Below are 21,435 nucleotides of genomic sequence, written 5' to 3'. Positions count from 1 at the left end.
CTGTAAATTTGTGTCTTGTGACAATTTTGTCATTATTATCATTATTATTATTATTATTATTATTATTTTGACAGAGACAGAGAGAGTCAGAGAGAGGGACGGATAGGGACAGACAGACAAGAAGGGAGAAAGATGAGAAGCATCAATTCTTTGTTGTGACACCTTAGTTGTTCATTGATTGCTTTCTCATATGTGACTTGACCGGGGGCTACAGCAGAGTGAGTGACCCCTTGTTCAAGCCACTGACCTTGGGCTCAAGCCAGTGACCTTGGGCTTCAAGCCAGTGACCTTTGGGCTCAAACTAGCAGCTATAGAGTTATATCTATAATCCCATGCTCAGGCCACTGACTCTATGCTCAAACTGGTGACCCTGTGCTCAAGCTGGATGAACCCGTGCTCAAGCTGGCAAGCTCAGGATTTCAAACCTGCGTCCTCTGTGCCCCAGTCTGATGTTCTATCCATTGTCCCACTTCCTGGTCAGGCTGTTGTTATTTTTTCTTATTTTTTCTGAGACTGTTAATTACTCACATGTTAGACCATTTGATATTGTTCTATAAGTCATTACGGCATTTTTTTTCAATCTTTATTTTTTGTGATATAATTCCTTTTTTATTTTAATTTATTGTGTTAACATGGATTCAAGTGTCCCACTCGATATAACACCCTCACTCCCCAACCACATGCCCCCCATTACACCCCATTTGCTTCCCTCCCCCTAACTCCTTCCACCCCTTCCCTCTGGGGCTTGCTGTCCTGTTAGCTGTATCTATGTATTATGTATATATAATTTCACTAATCCCTTCACCTTCTCTGATCCTGTACCCTCACTCCCTTCCTTTTGAAAGATGTTCTTCTGCTCCCTGTGACCCTGCCTCTGCCTCTATTCCGTTCCTCAGTTCACTTTGTTCATTAGATTCCACATATAAGTGAGATCATATGATATTTTTCTTTCTCTGCGTGGCTTATTCACTTAGCATAATAATCTCCAGGTCCATCCATGCCATCGCAAAAGGTAAGATTTCCTTCTTTTTCACAGCCATGTATTATTCCATCGTGTATATGTACCACAGCTGTTTAATCCACTCATCCACTGATGGATATAGGGCTGTTTCCAGTTCTTGGCTATTGTAAACAATGCTGCAATAAACATGGGGGTGCATATCTTCTTTTGAATCAGTGATTTGGTACTCTTAAAATGTATTTCTAAAAGTGGGATAGCTGGGTCAAAAAGCAGTTTCATTTTTAATTTTTTGAGGAAATGCCTAACTGGTTTCCACAGTGGCTGTATAAGTCTACATTCCTACCAGCAGTGCATGAAGGTTCCCTTGTCTCCACACTCTCACCAGTACTTATTGTATGCTGATTTGTTAATGAGTACCATTCTGACAGGTGTGAGGTGGTATCTCATTGTGGTTTTAATTTGCATTTCTCTGATGATTAGTGATGTTGAACATTTTTTCATATGTCTATTCAGTTCCTTTGCCCATTTTTAATTGGATTGTTTTCCTTCCTTGTGTTGAGTTTTAGAAGTTCTTTATAAATTTTAGTTATTAGTTTTATATAACCCCATTTGTTTATTTTGTCCTTTATTTCCCTTGCCCGTGGAGATATATCAGAAAAATATTGCTACGAGAGATATTGAAGAGTTTACTGCCTATGTTATCTTCCAAGATGTTTGTGGTTTTATGACTTAAACATTTAAGTCTTTTATCTATTTTGAGCTTATTTTTGTGAATGGTGAAAGTTGGTGGTCTAGTTTCATTTTTTTGCATGTACCTGTCCAATTTTCCCAACACCATTTATTAAAGAGATTGTCGTTATTCCATTATAAGCTCTTACCTTCTTTGTCAAATATCAATTGACCATAAAGGCGTAGGTTTATTTCTGTGTTCTCTGTTTTGTTTCATTGATCTGTATGCCTGTTCTATGCCAGTACCAAGTGATTTCTATTACAATGGCCTTGTATTATAACTTGATATCAGGAAGTGTGATAGTTCCCACTTTATTCTCCATTTTCAAGATTTCTGAGGCTATTTGTGTGTGGGGTTTTTTTGGTTCCATATACATTTTTGGAATATTTGTTCTGTATCTTTGAAGAATGCCATTGATATTTTAATAGAATTGCATTGAATGTATAGATTGCTTTGGGTAGGATAGACATTTTAATGATGTTAATTCTTCCTATCCATGAAAATGGTATATGTTTCTACTTGTTTGTATCTTCCTTGATTTCTTTTTTTTAATGTCTCATAGTTTTCTGAGTACAAGTCTTTTACCTCCTTGGTTAAATTTATTCTGAGGTACTTTATTTTTTGTTGTTGCAATAGTGAAGGGGATTGTTTCCTTAATTTCTCTTTCTGACAGTTTATTGTTAATGTATAAAAATATCACTGATTTCTAAATATTAATTTTATATCCTGCTGTAAAGCCAGTAGCCACAACCACCATCACAGCAGCCTGGCCCATGCAGGTTTGCATTGAATTCAAATAGTTGGTAATGAAACAATGGAGCCAAAAACTGGTGGGTCGTTACGTTTAATCCTAGCTTGCACCCAGCAGGCAAGTAAAAACACACACTGGGCTCCAAAACCCACTCATTCAGTGCTCACAAAGCTACTGACTTATTCAAGTTTCCTAGAATCAAAGGTTTCTAGCTCACTAGCCTTATTCACCTCTGTTCCCCATCTCCTTCTCTCTGCACAAACTGGCTTCTTCAGCATTCTTCCATCTTGGCTGCCTCTCCTCTCCTTCATGTAGCCTTACTCTGCTCTCCTACAGCATGAGCTCTTCCTAGAATGTAATTTCTCTTCTCCCCAAACAATGTGATCTCTCTTCCTTTTAAAAACTTTTGGTGCGAAAGCCCTCCCCCAACACACATTAATATCATACAGTCATGCCCATCCCAAGCAATCACCTGGGTGATGGGCTTCCACATGGGCAGCGCCATCTTTAACAAAGTGAGCATAATATATTTTATCTGCCCAACACCTGCCACCTTGCTGAATTCATTTATTAGGTCTAGTAGTTCTGCATCTATTGATATAATCATGTGATTTTTATCCTTCCTTTTGTTTATGTGATGAATCACATTGATTGATTTGCAAATATTATATCAGCCTTGCCTCCCTGGAATAAATCCCACTTGATCATGATGTATGATCTTTTTTATGTATTGCTGGATTCAGATTGCTAATATTTTGTTGAGAATTTTAGCATCTGTGTTCATCAGGAATATTGGCCTATAGTTTTCTTTCTTTGGAGTGTCTACTTGGTTTTGGAATGAGGACAATGCTTACCTCATTGCCTCATGAAAGGAGCTTGGAGGTCTTCCCTCCTCTTGAAATTTTTGAAATAGCTTGAGAAGAAGAGGTGTTAGTTCTTTTTTGAATGTTTGGTAAAATTCACCTGTGAAGCTATCTGGTCCAACTGCTTCAATTTCATTTGTTGAAATCAGTCTGTTTAGGTTTTCTTTTTCTTTTTTTTTTAATTTTATTTTTTTAATGGGGTGACATCAATAAATCAGGATACATATATTCAAAGATAACAAGTCCAGGTTATCTTGTCGTTCAGTTATGTTGCATACCCATCACCCAAAGTCAGATTACCCTCTGTCACCTTCTATCTTGTTATCTTGTTTTCTTTGTGCCCCTCCCCCTCCCCCTTTCCCTCTCCCATTCCCCCCTCCCCCCCGTAACCACCACACTCTTATCAATGTCTCTTAGTTTCACTTTTATGTCCCACCTACGTATGGAATAATGCAGTTCCTGGTTTTTTCTGATTTACTTATTTCGCTTCGTATCATGTTATCAAGTGGGAATGTAAAGTAGTACAACCATTATGGAAGAAAGTATGGTGGTTCCTCAAAAAACTGAAAATAGAACTACCTTATGACCCAGCAACCCCTCTACTGAGTATATACCCCAAAAACTCAGAAACATTGAGACGTAAAGACACATGCAGCCCCATGTTTATTGCAGCATTGTTCACAGTGGCCAGGACATGGAAACAACCAAAAAGCCCGTCAATAGATGACTGGATAAAGAAGATGTGGCACATATACACTATGGAATACTACTCAGCCATAAGAAATGATGACATCGGAACATTTACAGCAAAATGATGTTTAGGTTTTCTGATTCTTCCAGATTGAATTTTGGAAGATTGTATGTTTCTAGTCATTTATCCATTTCCCGTAGGTTGTTCAATTTTTTGGCATATAGATATTCATAGTATTTTCTTATAATCCTTTGTATTTCTGTGATATCAGTTATTACTTCTCCACTTTCATTTGTAGTTTTATTTATTTGAGTCCTCTCTCTTTTTTTCTTGACGAGTTTGGTTAAAAGTTCATCAATTTTGTAAACCTTATCAAAGAACTAGCTCTTGGTTTTATTGATCTTTTGTATTTTTTTTTAGTCTCTGTGTCATTTATTTCTGCCCTGATCTTTATTATTTCTTTCCTCCTACTTCCTCTGGGCTTTATTTGTTGTTCTTTTTCTAGTTCTTTTCAGTTTAGGGTTAAGTTGTTTATTTGAGCTTTTTCTTGCTTCTTAAAGTATGCCTGTAATGCTATGAACCTCCCTCTCAGACTGCTTTTTGCTGTGTCTCATAGACTTTGAGTTGTTATATGTTTATTTTCATTTGTTTCAGGGAAATTTTTTATTTCTTCTTTGATCTCATTGTAAACCCATTATTTATTTATTTTTTTGTTGTTTTGCATAGAAGGAGTTGGATTTGTATTAAATATGTGCCTTTCACACTTTTTTATTTTTATTTTTATTTTTTTAATAATTTTACTAGGGTGATATCAATAAATCAGGGTACATATGTTCAAAGAAAACATGTCTAGGTTATCTTGTCAATCAATTATGTTGCAAATCTATCACCCAAAGTCAGATTGTCCTCCGTCACCTTCTATCTAGTATTTTTGTGCCCCTCCCCCTCCCCTTTTTCCTTTCCCCCCCCCCCGTAACCACCATACTCTTATCAATGTCTCTTAGTCTCGTTTTTATGTCCCACCTACGTATAGAATAATGCAGTTCTTGTTTTTTTCTGATTTACTTATTTCACTTCGTATAATGTTATCAAGATCCCACCATTTTGTTGTAAATGATCCAATGTCATCATTTCTTATGGCTGAATAGTATTCCATGTGTATATGTGCCACATCTTCTTTATCCAGTCTTCTATTGAAGGGCTTTTTGGTTGTTTCCATGTCTTGACCACTGTGAACAATGCTGCATTGAACATGGGGCTGCATGTGTCTTTAAGTATCAATGTTTCTGAGTTTTTGGGGTATATACCCAATAGAGGGATTGCTGGGTCATAAGGTAGTTCTATTTGCAGTTTTTTGAGGAACCACCATACTTTCTTCCATAATGGTTGTACTACTTTACATTCCCACCAACAGTGAATGAGGGTTCCTTTTTCTCCACAGCCTCTCCAACATTTGCTATTACCTGTCTTGTTAATAATAGCTAATCTAACAGGTGTGAGGTGGTATCTCATTGCAGTTTTGATTTGCATTTCTCTAATAATTAATGAAGATGAGCATCTTTTCATATATCTGTTGGCCATTTGTATTTTTTCCTGAGAGAAGTGTCTGTTCATGTCCTCTTCCCATTTTTTTATTGCATTGTTTGTTTGTTGTTGAGTTTTGTGAGTTCTTTGTATATTTTGGATATTAGGCCCTTACCTGAGCTGTTGTTTGAAAATATAATTTCCTATTTAGTTGGCTGTCTGTTTATTTTGTTGTCAGTTTCTCTTGCTGAGCAAAAACTTCTTAGTCTGATGTAGTCCCATTCATTTATTTTTGCCTTCACTTCCCTTGCCTTTAGAGTAAAATTCATAAAATGCTCTTTAAAACCAAGGTCCATGAGTTTATTTTATTTATTTATTTATTTTTATTTTTTTTTATAGAGGCAGAGATAGACAGGGACAGACAGACAGGAACGAAGAGAGATGAGAAGCATCAATCATCAATTTCTCGTTGCGCGTTACGACTTCTTAGTTGTTCATTGATTGCTTTCTCACATGTGCCTTGACCGTGGGCCTTCAGCAGACCGAGTAACCCCTTGCTGGAGCCAGCGACCTTGGGTCCAAGCTGGTGAGCTCTTTGCTCAATCCAGATGAGCCCATGCTCAAGCTGGTGACATCGGGGTCTCGAACCTGGGTCCTTCCGCATCCCAGTCCGACGCTCTATCCACTGCGCCACCACCTGGTCAGGCAAAATCAAGTTCCATGAGTTGAGAACCTATGTCTTCTTCTATGTACTTTATTGTTTCAGGTCTTATATTTAGGTCTTTGATCCATTTTGAATTAATTTTTGTACAAGGGGACAAACTGTAGTCCAGTTTCATTTTTTTGCATGTGGCTTTCCAGTTTTCCCAGCACCATTTGTTGAAGAGGCTTTCTTTTCTCCATTGTGTGTTGTTGGCCCCTTTCTCAAAAATTATTTGACTATATATATGTGGTTTTATTTCTGGGTTTTCTATTCTGTTCCATTGGTCTGAATGTCTGTTTTTCTGCCAATACCATGCTGTCTTGATTGTCGTGGCTCTATAATATAGTTTGAAGTCAGGTATTGTAATGCCCCCAGCTTCGTTCTTTTTCTTTAGGATTGCTTTGGCTATTTGGGGTTTTTTATAGTTCCATATAAATCTGATGATTTTTTGTTTCATTTCTTTAAAAAATGTAATTGGAATTTTGATGGGAATCACATTAAATTTGTATATTGCTTTGGGTAATATGGCCATCTTGATTATATTTATTCTTCCTATCCAAGAGCAAGGAATATTCTTCCATCTCATTGTATCTTTTTCGATTTCCCTTAACAATGGTTTGTAGTTTTCATTATATAAGTCCTTTACATTCTTTGTTATGTTTATTCCTAGGTATTTTATTTTTTTTGTTGCAATAGTGAGGGGATTATTTTTTTGAGTTCATTCTCAAATGATTCATTGTTGGCATATAGAAAGGCTATGGACTATTGTATGTTAATTTTGTATCCTACGACCTTGCTGTATTGGCATATTGTTTCTAGTAGTCTTTTTGTAGATTCTTTGGGGTTTTCAATGTATAGGATCATATCATCTGCAAAAAGTGATACCTTTACTTTTTCTTTTCTGATATGGATGCTTTTTATTTCTTTGTCTTCTCTGATTGCTCTGGCTAGAACCTCTAGCACCACATTAAATAAGAGTGGAGAGAGTGGACAACCCTGTCTTGTTCCTGATTTAAGGGGGAAAGCCTTCAGTTTTGTGCCATTTAATATGATGTTAGCTGATGGTTTATCATATATGGCCTTTATCATGTTGAGATATTTTCCTTCTATACCCATTTTGTTGAGAGTCTTAAACATAAAGTTGTGTTGTATTTTATCGAATGCCTTTTCTGCATCTATTGTTTTGTTCTTTGTTTTGTTGAAATGGCGTATTATGTTAACCATTTTACGTATGTTGAACCATGAATCTCACTTGATCATGATGTATTATTTTTTTAATATGTTGTTGTATTCAATTTTCTAGTATTTTGTTTAGTATTTTAGCATCTGTATTCATTATAGATATTGGTCTGTAGTTTTCTTTTTGTGTGCTGTCCTTGCCCGGTTTTGGTATGAGGGTTATGTTGGCCTCATAAAATGTGTTTGGAAGTATTGCTTCTTCTTCAATTTTTTGGAAGACTTTCAGTAGAATAGGAACCAAATCTTCTTTGAATGTTTGATAGAGTTTGCTAGTATAACCATCTGGGCCTGGACTTTTATTTTTGGGGAGGTTTTTAATAGTTTTTTCTATTTCTTCCCTACTAATTGGTCTGTTTAGGCTTTCTGCTTCTTCTTGACTCAGTCTAGGAAGGTTGTATTTTTCTAGGAATTTATCCATTTCTTCTAGGTTGTTGAATTTAGTGGCATAAAGTTTTTCATAGTATTCTACAGTAATTCTTTGTATATCTATGATGTCCGTGGTGATTTCTCCTCTTTCATTTTGGATTTCATTTATATGAATTCTTTCTCTTTCTTCCTTGGTAAGTCTTGCCAAGGGTTTGTCAATTTTGTTGATCTTTTCAAAGAACCAGCTCCTTGTTCTATTATTTTTTTCTATAGTTTTTCTGTTCTCTATTTCATTTATTTCTGCTCTGATTTTTATTATCTCTTTTCTTCTACTGGTTTTGGGTTGTCTTTGTTCTTCTTTTTCTAGTTCCTTAAGGTGTGAAGTTAAGTGGTTCACTTGGGCTCTCTCTTGTTTGTTCATATAGGCCTGAAGTAATATGAACTTCCCTCTTATCACTGCTTTTGCTGCATCCCATAGATTCTGATATGTCGTATTGTCATTTTCATTAGTCTGTATATATCTTTTGATCTCTGTGCTTATTTCTTCTTTGACCCATTCATTTTTTAAAAGTATGTTGTTTAGTTTCCACATTTTTATGGGGGTTTTTTCCTCTTTTTTGCAGTTGAATTCTAGTTTCAAGGCTTTATGATCAGAAAATATTCTTGATACAACTTTGATTTTTCTGAATTTGCTGATGTTGTTTTTGTGGCCCAACATATGGTCAATTCTTGAGAATGATCCATGTACACTGGAGAAAAATGTATACTCTGTCACTTTGGGATGAAATGTCCTGTAGATGTCTATCATATCCAGGTGCTCTAGTGTTTTGTTTAAGGCCACTATATCTTTATCGATTCTCTGTTTGGATGACCGATCTAGAGCCGTCAGCGGTGTATTGAGGTCTCCAAGTATGATTGTACTTTTGTCAGTCTTTGTTTTAAGGTCAATAAGTAGCTGTCTTATATATTTTGGTGCTCCTTGGTTTGGTGCATATATATTAAGAGTTGTTATGTCTTCTTGATTCAGTGTCCCCTTAGTCATTATGAAATGACCATTTTTGTCTTTGAGTACTTTTGCTGTCTCGTAGTCAGCATTATCAGATATGAGTATTGCTGCGCCTGCTTTTTTTTTTTGGATGTTATTTGCTTGGAGTATTGTTTTCCAGCCTTTCACTTTAAATTTTTTTTTATCCTTGTTGCTTAGATGAGTTTCTTGTAGGCAGCATACAGTTGGATTTTCTTTTTTAATTTATTCTGCTACTCTGTGCCTTTTTATTGGTGAGTTTAATCCATTTACATTTAGTGTAATTTTGACACTTGTGAGTTCCCTATTCCCATTTTATACATTACTTTCTGTTAGTTTTGTGTCTTGTTTGATTCTTCTCTTTCGTTTTTCTATCTTTTGTTTTTGTTTGGTTGTATTCCATACATCTTTCCTCTGTTGCTATCTTTTTTAAATCATGTGCTTCTGTGGTGGTTTTTTCAATACTGGTTATCATTAAGTAATGAAAAGGGTTCCTACCCTGTTCATTGTAGTGCACTATCTTGTGAGTACTTTTGCACTCCATCGTCCTTTGCTACTGTTAATCTCTGTGCTCTCTCCCCCCCTTTTTTTTTTTTGTTGTCACAGTTTAAATTTGGTTTTATTGTGTTCTTCATGGAGCTTTTACTTGTGGTTTTGTTTTGTTTTGTTCTTTGAATCTGGTTGGAAAACCCCCTTTAGTAATTCCTGGAGTGAGGGTTTTCTGATGATAAATTCCCTCATCTTTTCTGTAACTGTGAATGTTTTTATTTCTCCTTCATATTTGAAGGATAGCTTTGATGGGTATAGTATTCATGGCTGAAAGTTCCTCTCTTTCAGGACTTTAAATATTGGGGACTACTCTCTTCTAGCTTGTAGAGTTTCTGTTGAGAAATCTGATGATAATCTAATGGGCCTTCCTTTATATGTTGTATTCTTCTTTTCCCTGGCTGCCTTGAGAAGTTTTTCTTTGTCGTTGGTTTGTGCCAATTTCATTATGATGTTCCTTGGAGTAGGTTTGTTGGGGTTAAGAAAAATCAGAGTTCTGTTTGCTTTTTGAATTTGAGGCTTTAGTTCTTTCCACAGGCTTGGGAAGGTCTCATCTATTATTTGTTTGAATATGTTCTCCATTCCATTTTCTCTCTCTTCTCCCTCTGATATACCTATTATTCTTATGTTATTCTTTTTGATGGAGTCAGACAATTCCTGTAGGGCTTTCTTATTTTTTTAAACTTTTGAGTCTCTTTCTTCTTCTTTCTGTTGTGCCTCAAGTTTCTTGTCTTCTATTTCACTAATCCTACCTTCTATCTGGCTTGTTCTATTAGCTAAGCTTGTTACCTCGTTTTTCAGCTCGTGAATTGAGTTTTTCATCTCTGTTTGATTTGTTTTTATAGTTTCAATTTCCTTGGTAATATATCCTTTGTGTTCATTGAGTTGTTTTCTGAGCTCCCTAAATTGCCTTTCTGTGTTTTCTTGTATATCTCTGAGTATTTTTAGGATTTCTATTTTAAATTCTCTGTCATTTAGCTCCAAGATTTTCAATATATCAAAATTTTTCTCCATAGGTTTTTTTCTCATCTATCTGTGCTATCTCTCTGTCTTTTGTATCCATGATATTCAATTTCCTTTTCCTTAATGGTATCTGAGGGTGGTTTTGTTGATAGTATTAATGAGAATTAATAAAGAATAAAAAGTTAAAAAAAATAAAAAAGGATTAAAAAATTATTATTCCCCCCCCTTTTTTTCCTCTCCTCTTCTCTCCCCTCCTTCTTGAGAAAATCTTGTGGTGAAGTGTGAATTATATTGTGCTAAATAGAACAAAAACTACCTATAATGGAGGGCCTGAGTTGGGGAGAAGTGATAAAGGGGCAAAAAAGGGGGTATGGTCCCACAAAATGCAAAAAAGGAAAAAATTTGGGTCAAGAATAAAATGATTTGCTTTTAGGTGATGGTTGACTAAGAGATATGGTGAGAGGAATATGAGGGAAACAGGAAAATGGGGGGACAAATTAAAAAATTACTATTGTATTTAGTGGAACAAGAACTAAAATGGAGAGCCAGAGATGGGAGCACTACTAGTGAGTTAAAAAAGCGAAGTAAAAACCCCACAAAGTGCCACAAAGAAAAATTTGAGTCCCAGATAAAATAATTTGTTCATGATTGAGGATTGAATGAGAAGAAAAGTAAAGAGAAAAGAAGAAACTAATATAGAGGGAGAAAAAAAAAGAAAGAGGAAAACACAAAAAGAAGAAAAAAATAAAAGGACACAGAGAGAGAGAGTTAAGGGTTTTGTAGTGCAACCCTCATAGAGAGAAAGGAAGAAGAAAGAAAAGATAATGGGAAATGTAACACTTATGGGTAGTATAGTTCAAGGAGAGGAGAGAGTAAGACCGGCAGAGAATTAAATGACCAAATTGGAAGGGGAAGAAAATAATCAAGACAGGAAGATAAGAGAAACAAATAAACAAATATAATAAAATGGGATAGGTTATAAAGTCTGTGGATTATTTTTGATTTTGAGAGGTTATCTTCTTGCTTTTTCTTTTCTCTCCCTCTTCCTGGTCAGTGACTCTGTACCCTGGGTTCTGCCCCTGTGGCACGCTCAGGTAGAGGTTTGCAGTTGATAAGTCTCTATGGCGATGTCATATATTGGGCTTCAGTCTCATTGGCAGTCAAGGCTCATTAGCATTTGCAGGCTCCGCCAATGAGGGAGTCTGTGTTCCTGGAGCCTCTCTCCTAGTCTTTCCTTCCTGAATTAGTAGCCTGATGATCCAGCTATAGGGTTGCTGCTGCCTCTGCCTGGAGAGTAAGAGGCTCAAATAGCTGGCAAATCCCCACTCTACTCCCAGTCAGCACAGGGCTCTGGGTAAGGCTCAATCAGTCAGAGCCCCTAGCATAATCAGGTGGGGCTTCAGCCCACACAAAGACCTCTGACTCTGCCCCTCTGTCCAGGAACACGGGCGCCCACTCCCAGGGGAATCTCTCGCCCAGTATTTGCGCTCGCCGACCAGGATATCTGGCCAGCCACCTCTCACTCCCGGTGAGGCGCCCAGCCCACATGGAAAAGTTCAAGCGTAGGGAATTTCGCTCCCACTCCCTCCCCACGCACTGCTTTTCGGGGCGCAGAGGCGACCTCAAGATTCCAGTTTCAGCCCACAGAAAGGCCTCTGACTCTGCCCCTCTTTCTGGGAACATGGGTGCCCACTCCCGGGGGAATCTCTCGCCCTCTCTCCGCACACGCCAACCAGGATATCAGGCCGGCTTCCTCTCACTCCGAGTGAGGCGCCCTACCTGAACAGAAAAGTTCGAGCGTAGGGAATTTTGCTCCTGCTCCCTCCCCATGTCCTGCTTTTTGGGGCACAGGGGCAACCCCGAGATTCCGGTTTCAGCCCACACAAAGGCCTCTGACTCTGCCCCTCTGTCCGGTGACACGGGTGTCCACTCCCAGGGCTCTAGGGGGAATCTCTCGCCCACTATCTGCGCACACCGACCAGGAGATGGGGTAGATGGCTGTCCCAAGTGCCTTTCTTTGTATGGATTTGGCGCGAGCGTTAGCTTGTGTTGACTGGGTTGCCACAAGCACAGTTTTTCCTTGGCTTGGATGTCTGTGCCATAGCCTGGTTCGGACGTTTGTGCCGCAGTCTGGTTCTATTCACACCCTATGCCCGCCTTAGTTCCTATACTCTCAGTTCCCAGTGAAAGCAGCCCTTATTTAGGTTAGTGAGGAAGGCAGAGTGTTTCTTCCTCCTTATTTCTTTCGAGGTTGATTATATATTTAGTCAATTTTTCGCTTGATCATACCTTCGCATTTAGTGTGAAACTTCTGGAGGCTCCAAGGATAGATTTTTCTGTCTCTGGTTAAAGATCTTGTTGAATTTTGGGGGAGATTTATTGGTATCACTCCTTATGGTGCCATTTCTCTGACATCACCCCATTAGTTATTTATTAACATGCTATTCAGCCTCCAAGAGCTTTTTCAGTTTTTCTATTGTAGTTGATTTCTAGTTTCATGCCATTATGATCAGAGAAGATGCGGGTCATAATGGCATGATATGATTGCTTGATATGATTTTAGTCTTCTTAAATTTATTGAGACTTGTTTTGTGTCCTAACATGTGGTCTATCCTAGAGAATGTACCATGAGCACTTGAAAAGAATGTATATTCTGCTGCTTTGGGGTGAAAGGTTCTGAAGATATCAAGTAAGTCCAGTTGATCTAGTGTGTCATTTAAAGTTCCTGTTTCTCTGTTAATTTTCTGTCTGAGGATCTATCCACTGATGTTAGTGCAGTATTAAAATCTCCTACTATTACAGTATCGCTGTCAATATCACCCTTTATGTCCATCAAAATCTGCTTTATATATTTAGGTGCTTCTATATTAGGCAAATAAATATTTAGAATGGTTATATCCTCCTGTTTGATTGTTCTCGTTATCATTATGTAGTGGCTTTCTTTATCCCTTACCATAGCCTTTCTTTTAAAGGCTATTTTGTCAGATATAGGTATTGCTACCCCAGTTTTTTTTTTTTCATTTCCATTTGCATGAAATACTTTTCTCTACCCCTTCTCTTTCGGTCTATGTGTATCTTTTGACCTGAGGTGGGTCTCTTGTAGACAGCATATGTACGGGTCCTGTTTTCTTATCCATGCAGCTACCCTATGTCAAGCTACCCTTTGATTGAAGCATTTAATCCATTTACACTTAAGGTAGTTATTGATATTTATTTATTGACATTTTAGTTTTAAATCTACAATCCTCTTTCTCTCGATTTCTTCTTTCCTTTACTGTTTTTACAGCAGGCCCCTTAACATTTCTTGCAGTACTGGTTTGGTTGTAATGAATTCCTTGAGTCTTTTTTTGCCTGGGAAGCTTTTATTTCTCCTTCAATTTTAAATGATAGAGCCTTGCTGGATAAAGTAGTCTTGGTTGTAGGTTCTTGTTTTGCATCACTTTTAATATTTCTTGCCGATCCCTTCTAGCCTCAAGTGTTTCTGTTGAGAAGTCAGATGTCATCCTTATGGGGATCCTCTGGTGGTAATTACTGCTTTTCTCTTGCAGCTTTTAGTATTTTTTCTTTGTCTCTTAACTTTGGCATTTTGATTATGATGTGTCTTGGTGTAGGCCTCCTTGGGTTTCTCTTTAAAGGGACTCTCTGTGCTTCTTGAACTTGTGTGACTTTTTCTTTCATCAATTTCAGGATATTTTCAGGTATGATTTCTTCAAACAGGTTCTCTATCCCTTGTTCATTCTCTTCTCCTTCAGGAACCCCTATGATGAGGATGTTGTTTCTCTTTATGTTGCCACAGAGATCTCTTAGAGTTTCCTCAGTCGTTTTTATCCTCTTTTCATTTTGTTGCTCTGCTTCTGTGCTTTCATTTATCTTGTCCTCTAAATTGCTGATTCCATCTTTGCTTTTTCCAACCTGATGTTGGTTTCTTCTAGTGCAGTCTTCATTTCTGATATTGTATTTGTCATTTCTGACTAATTCTTTTTTATGATTTTAGTGTCCTTTGTGATGCTTGTTATCTTGTTATTAAGGTACTCATTATGACCATCCATTGTTGCTCTAACATCCTTGAGCATCCTAAAAATTATTATTTTAAACCCTGCATCTAGTTGTTTGGTTACTTCCACTTTATTTAGTTCTTTTTCAGGGGATTTCTTTTGTTGATTCATTTGGGTCATATTGCTTTCTTTGTCTGCCCATTTTGTCTGTGTATTAGGTAGTGCTGTCTGACTTTGAAATTTGTTGTAGTGTCTTTATGAGGAAGGTGGGCTTAGTGGTACTGATCTGCAGGCTGATTTCCTTGCTCTAGGAATGCTTCTTGAGGGTAGTATTTTCCCTCCTGTTTTATGTGAGTATTAAATGCAGTTGGTCCTTTCCTGAGTGCAGTTGTTCCTTCAGGCTGGCTGGCTCTAACAGTCAACCTTGATCATGTGTATTAGACACTGTACAATGTCTGTCCTGTTGGTCGTATTTAGTCTCCACAGTGTCTAGTACCTGCTAGGCTCCTCCTTTGTGTGTGCTGCTTGTGGAGTTACCTGAGTCTAGGGTTGGTGCTATCTGTCACCCACTACTGGTGTGTTGATTCTAGGTCTTCTTGGGTTGGCATCACCCATTGTTTGTAACCTGCCATGGGCTACCTGTCTGGAGCTACTACTCTGTTCGCTGTTTGTATCTGCATTTCCTGTGCCCTGATAGTGTGGAAAGGGCCAACCTATGTATAAGGACCAGCTTCCTCCTGCTCAGAGATGACAGCAACTCAGTAAAAGCCCCAAGCTCCATAAGATTTGCCTTCACTTTTCAGCTGCTCCACTTCTTTTTGCAGGTGCCTGGTCTCCCCACAGAATCTTCTGTAGAAAGACTATAGTGTGGGCTCAGACTGGCCTGACTTCAAGTTATACTACAGAGCCATGATAATTGAAACAACATGGTATTGGCAGAGAAACAGACATTCAGACCAATGGAACAGAATTGAGAGCCCAGAAATAAAGCCACATATATATGGACAAATCACCTTAGACAAAGAAGCCAAAAACATACAATGGAGAAAAGAAAGCCTCTTCAATAAATGGTGCTGCAAAATTGGAAAGCCACATGCAAAAGAATGAAACTTAACTACTTTGTCCCCCTGCACAGAAAGTAATTTAAAATGGATCAAGGATCTAAATATAAGATGTGAAACAATAAATTACATAGAAGAAAACATAGGCACTAAGCTCATGGACCTTGGCAGTAGAGAACAATTTTTGAATTTGACCCCAAAGGCAAGGGAAGTAAAGGCAAAAATAAATGAACGGGACTATATCAAACTAAAAACCTTCTGCACAGTAAAAGAAACTGACAACAAAACAAACAGGTAACCAACTAAATGGGAGCTGATATATGCAAACAACAGTTCCAATAAGGGGTTCATATCCAAAATATATCAAGAATTCACAAAGCTCAGCAACAAACAAGCAAACATTCCAATTAAAAAATAGGGAGAGGACCTGAACAGACACTTCTCCCAAGAGGAAATACAAATGATCAACAGATACATGAAAAGATGTTCATCTTCACTAGCTATTCAAGAAATGCAAATCAAAACTACAATGAGCTACCACCTCATACCTGTTAGATTGGCTATTATCAATAAGATAGGTGATAACAAGTGTTTGAGAGGCTGTGGAGAAAAAGGAACCCTTGTTCACTGTTGATGAGAATGCAAATAGTACAGCCATAATGGAAGAAAGTATGGTTATTCCTCAAGAATTAAGAATATAACTACCCTATGACCCAGCAATCCCTCTACTGGGTATCTTCTCCAAAAGTTCAAAAACATTGGTACATAAAGTCACATGCACCTTCATGTTCATCACAGCATTATTCACAGTGGCCAAGTCATGGAAACAATCAAAGTGTCCCTTGATTGGATAAAGAAGATGTGTTTCATATGTACAATGGAATAATACTCAGCATAAGAAATGATGACATAGTATCATTTACAACAACATGGATGGACCTTGAGAATATTATACTGAGTGAAATAAGTAAATCAGGAAAGGCTAAGAATTATATGATTTCACACATAAGTGGGATATAAAACTGAGAGTCATGGACATAGATAAAAGTGAAGTGGTTATCAGGCGGAGGGGTATGTGGGGAAAGGGTGGGGGGAGTGGTGGGTAGAGGGTGTAAAGAGGGATAAATATAAGGTGACGGAAAATGATTTCACTTTGCTGGCTGTACAACATAATCAACAGTTCAAATGGTATAAAAATATTTACTTGAAACCTATGTCTTCTTATTGATCAGTCACCGTGTTAAAGTTAATTTTACAAATTGAAAAAATAACTGTACACTTGAATTGTATACATTTCACTGAATATAAATGAGTCTTTAATTATTAAAAAAAAAGAGATGTTTGTATCTCTCTCTAATTTGCAAGTTAAATTTTATTTTCATTAACTCCATATAGGACCCAACTCTTTATATGAGAAGCCTTATAAAAAAAATCTATATATTTGGGAATCAATTTCTTTTCTTCTCTTTGCTTTTCTTTCCCTTCCTTCTTCCTTCTGACAACCACAGGAATGTGAGAGGAAGTGAATGACCATTGCAAGCAAAAGTATAGCTGAAAACTTGTATCAGAATGTTTTGTCACTTGGACCTTGTTCAGGCCTATAATTTGAGTGTGTGACTCTAGAAATGGTTGCTATGGTGATAAACCACTTTACTTAAATAGCATATATTTTACTCAAAATTCACAGAAATGGTAACAGTTTCTAGTAATCATGCACTGGTATTAGCTTATGTGCCTAGAGCTTACAGGTTTTGCATCCATTATCACCAGAAGAGTTCAGCAGGTTCAAGTTATGCCACTGAATAATGAAATATGTATATTTATCCCAGCTTTCTTGTTACATATCTCTTCTTGCACACATTATGCCCTTTTTCAAGATTAGTAATATGAGCTGGAGAAATTAGGCCAAGGATGCTGAATTACTAAAAGATGGAACTGAAGGGAACCTTGTAAGGTCATCTTTCCTATCATTCTGTCTCCAGTAGGATAAACTGTTCTTTCAACAGTCCCAAATGGTAGGACCATGAAATGCAGAGCAATAAGCCCCTGGTGCCACCATGTTGGCTGCCACGCACAGAGAGACTGTCCTGCCCCAGTGCTGAAAGCTTGCCGTTCTTCATTTTATAGGCTGTGATAATCTAGATCCTCCAATTCTTTATATTTTTAGACTGAAGAACTCTCATAAAGAAACCTCCACCCATTGATCATATTAGTAGCCTGTCTGTAAACCTTTCTAGTTTCTTTATGCTGTTCAAACTGGTTACCATGTTTCAGGTATGAATTCTTCATGGTTTTCTAGAAAGAGAGATTTTTTTTTTTTTTAATTTTGAAGATGATCACTGATGAGAGCCTGGTTCTCTTGGTCACTATGCAATAGTATACTGGTATCTTCAGAGAACAGTCTACAGTGATGTTTAGATCTCCTTTCTTGGGTTGGTAATAATGGCCAACAGTCTTATAATGATCTTTTCAACTCTTTCCCCCTAAAACTGAATAGTGAAGTTCATCTCTCATCTTTCTTCCCCTTTGTACAGTCATCACTTTTTGCCTTTCATGACCTGGAAGATCTTAGTAACTCCTATAGCCTTGGCAGTTTCACTTTTCACTTCTCTATTACTCGTAAAACTTTCAAATTGTATTAGAGACAGTGTAGGTTTCTGGGGAATTCCATCAACTTTCAGAAAAGAAAAAGAGAAACCCAAAATTTAGATGATCTATAACCTAAACTCTGTTTTTGCTGAAAAATTAAGATTTGTTCATGTTTCTAAAGCAAAGCCTGGAAGCTAGAATTTCCCTTGGCTGTTTATGTTCCAAGGACATGAGAGACGTGGCCCTTGGTGAAGAAAGTTATAGCTCTGCCTGAAGGGCCGCATGAGGGCCAGCCTGTGGCCATGTTTTGTTTGCATCAGAGAACAGTGTCAAGGAGGAGAAATTTAAGGGGGAGACCCAGTCTTTAGGAAAGCTCTTATGATTCTGTTTCCTAAACTTAATATAGTTGAAAATTAGCAAAGAGAAATGGAAAAGGATACACACATATCATATTTAACAAGATGCACACATGTACACAGAAGCTTGTCAGCATTTACAATAAACATTTGTATAAAGGTAAGTTGATTTACCCATTGATGTTACCAGGGAGCAAAGGAACAAATATGGTGATTTGTCACAGTGCAGCGAGTTTTAGGCCGATTCTGGAGCTCAATTAAAATATCGTTGACTATATTAGTTTTACATGTATTAAATACTAGACTGAGAACAATAAGAAGATAGGCACTCATCTGTTGCTGGTAAGAGCATTAGTTTAATAACTCAAGTACGTTAATTAACAAATGGAAGTGTGAAGAAGAATGGAAACACTAAGCCAGATAGGGACATGAATGCATTAAAAAGAAAAAGACTGAGTCTCTATCCCTATTTTCTAAAATATTAGTTGTGAACATGTTGAAAAAACATGATTCAATGACTTGGATGACACCTCTTAAGGTGGAAATGTCAAAAGAGAGAAGGTTACACTTAGATTCACCTTTTAATAGGATTTGTATATCAAGTGAATTAAATTTTTATGAATTGCAATTTCCATGATTGGCTTCATGTCTTCAGAACCAGGATGCTACTAGACAAAGAAGAGTACCCTCACCAGATGCTAGAACATGTGGGTGTTGTGCTCCCACCCTACTGCTGAGCAGGGGAGTGTTCAGTAAGAGGGAACAACCTATGTTACTGAATGCGAATGCACTTGAAGCATTTCCTGTTTCTTGAAAGACTACACAGAGAAGCAACCCAGAAATTTTCTTGGGGGAAAAATATATGAAGAAAAGGACCTGTTTACATTTCCAAATTTATACAAATTAACTTTTCAGTGAACAAAATTACCAGCTCAAGAATGAGCATACACTGTTGTAAAGTCCTCTGTGAGTGGTGTTCTGCAGAGGCACGTATTTCAGGGCCCTCGGCAATGAGGAACCATCAGGTAAATTTTCTCTTAAAATACAGGTACCAAAAAAATCATTAAATGGCCTACAGTTTTTGCTGCAGCCCTGGGAGGTCATTTACTCACTGGAAAAATATGTATTAAAAGCTACCACTGTGTATAAAACCTGATCACTTCAATCACGAGAGCCGGAGTGATCAGAGAAACACTAGGTTTGTTTGTTTTGTATTAGCTGTAATCTTTTCTTTGAAAATGGTGAACCTTATGATTAACTCATGGGCGCTCACTTTCAGTTAACCAGAGTCCTAACTGTATGATGCCGTTCCCAGATCACTCTCTGCACACAGGCACTCACTGTGTCACACCCCTGTCTCGTCCCCCATCCTGTTTGTGTAGGTCTCCTGAGGCAGTCTCTGCTCGGTTAGAACACTATGCTCTACTTCATTTAATTAGGAGTGATTGCTTTTTAAATGGGTCTAAGGTCAAAATAGACTCTGCTTCTCTCATGACAGGATTAAAGACCTCCTTTTCCTCTACTGTGGCGTGGGGTGACCTGCGAAAGTACAATTGCCTGTTCAAATCCATTCTACTTGTTTTGTGCTTTGAAGCTACAAAGTACTTTCATGGCCCCCACCTTACTCATTCTCATAGTAAACCCATGTAGTAAATGTGCAAATACCATTTTCCCCATATAACAGCGAGGCAGCCAGACTCCAAAAGGGCTACAGACCTGCCCATGTGGTGTGACTGGGATTAGAAGCCAGTGCCTGGAATCGTGCAGAGTGATGAGACTGTAAGGAGTGGGCCCTATGCAGCAACTTTGTGCCCAGGTTACACAGAACAGTCACTGTGGGCTTGTCGGGGTATCCATGCAGATGTCACATCTTGTCTAGAACCCTGTGAAGATGAATTGAGTACAGCCACGTCTCAGTGGCCTTCCCTGTGCCAGTGTTACCAGACCTGTACTTCCTTTTGTGTGCCAGAGGATCTGAAATTGTATCTTGTGTTTGTTCTATGCCAAACACTAAACAATTCCATTTTCTTGAAGGCACTAATGGAGCTTCCTTTGGCATTTAATAGGTTTACAGTGTGATTAGTTTCTATCTCACTCCTGGAGAGTTCAGCTTGTAGAAGGGCAGTTTTGTGGTTCCTTGCTCTTTGAGTTGATGTATATTGCTTTGTGTCTGAAAATTAATCCAGGTCTTTTATTTCTAGCCCACTGCTCATAAAAAGAAATTTCCTGTGACCAGTAAGAAGAAAACTATGGACAGCTTGGACATGGCCAGTTTACATTCCACATCCAGCAGACACCTTCCAGCTGAAATCAAGGGAGAACTGGAGAAATCTAGGACTTCAAGCCAAGGAACAGCATCCAAAAGCACTTCTAAACACATTGCCCTGCCTAAAACCAGAAAGAAACCCGAAGGTTCCAGCCAACGCTGAATAGTACAAAACAGAGCTGCTCTTTCTAGTGCTAAAACGAGGGGGTAGGAGGTGAAAAGGACAGCACTGTGTGAGCTTTCAGCCTTTTAGCTCCACCAAGCCCCGTGGTGTGTTTGCACCAGTTTAAAATTGAAGCTAGTTATCTCCAAGCAGCGTGGTGTTAAAGAACCACCACCAACAGGCCTGATGGCGGGGCTGGGTTGAAATCAACGCTCAAGACTTTTTCCAGGGTTGATTAGAGGAGCAGATGCCCTCAGAGCAAGGCTGCAGGTGTATTTGCTCAGTTTTACTTCACATTTTTAGATTTCAGCACAATTATTTTTAGGGGCAATGAGAGCCAGACATGGTAACAGAGGTTCCTAATAATTATGTGCACTTTGCACTAGAAGATTTAGGAAATTGCTAACAAACTTACCAGAGGCATAATAGAAGAAGTGCTTCAGCCATTCATTCACATGTGTTCTTGTGATTGTAGGTTGCTATGGATTGTTTAAAACAACTTAATTTATATATATAAAAATAGATTTTGTAACTGCTTGCCATTAACTTGCTGCTAAATTCCCAATGCATTGATTGAGTCAATAAAAGACAGATGTTACCCATGCACATTAATTTTTTTGTTAACAAGAAGTGGGTATTGGCCC

At 38.0% G+C, this 21,435-nt stretch overlaps 1 protein-coding gene across 1 annotated transcript in view; it reads left to right on the top strand.

Moving 5' to 3' along the window:
- The window catches only part of STK33 (serine/threonine kinase 33), a 109,609-nt gene extending 88,818 nt beyond the window's left edge, over window positions 1–20,791 (top strand). The window contains exon 12 of the mRNA XM_066252800.1: window positions 20,564–20,791. Within this exon, the coding sequence (XP_066108897.1) occupies window positions 20,564–20,791 (228 nt within the window). The remainder of the gene's footprint in view (window positions 1–20,563) is intronic.
- The last annotated feature ends 644 nt before the right edge of the window (window positions 20,792–21,435 follow it).

This window comes from Saccopteryx bilineata, chromosome 1 (genome assembly GCF_036850765.1).
Source record: "Saccopteryx bilineata isolate mSacBil1 chromosome 1, mSacBil1_pri_phased_curated, whole genome shotgun sequence".
NCBI lineage: Eukaryota > Metazoa > Chordata > Mammalia > Chiroptera > Emballonuridae > Saccopteryx > Saccopteryx bilineata.
Note: the sequence above shows the minus strand (reverse complement) of the source record. Positions and strands in the feature narration are given on the sequence as shown.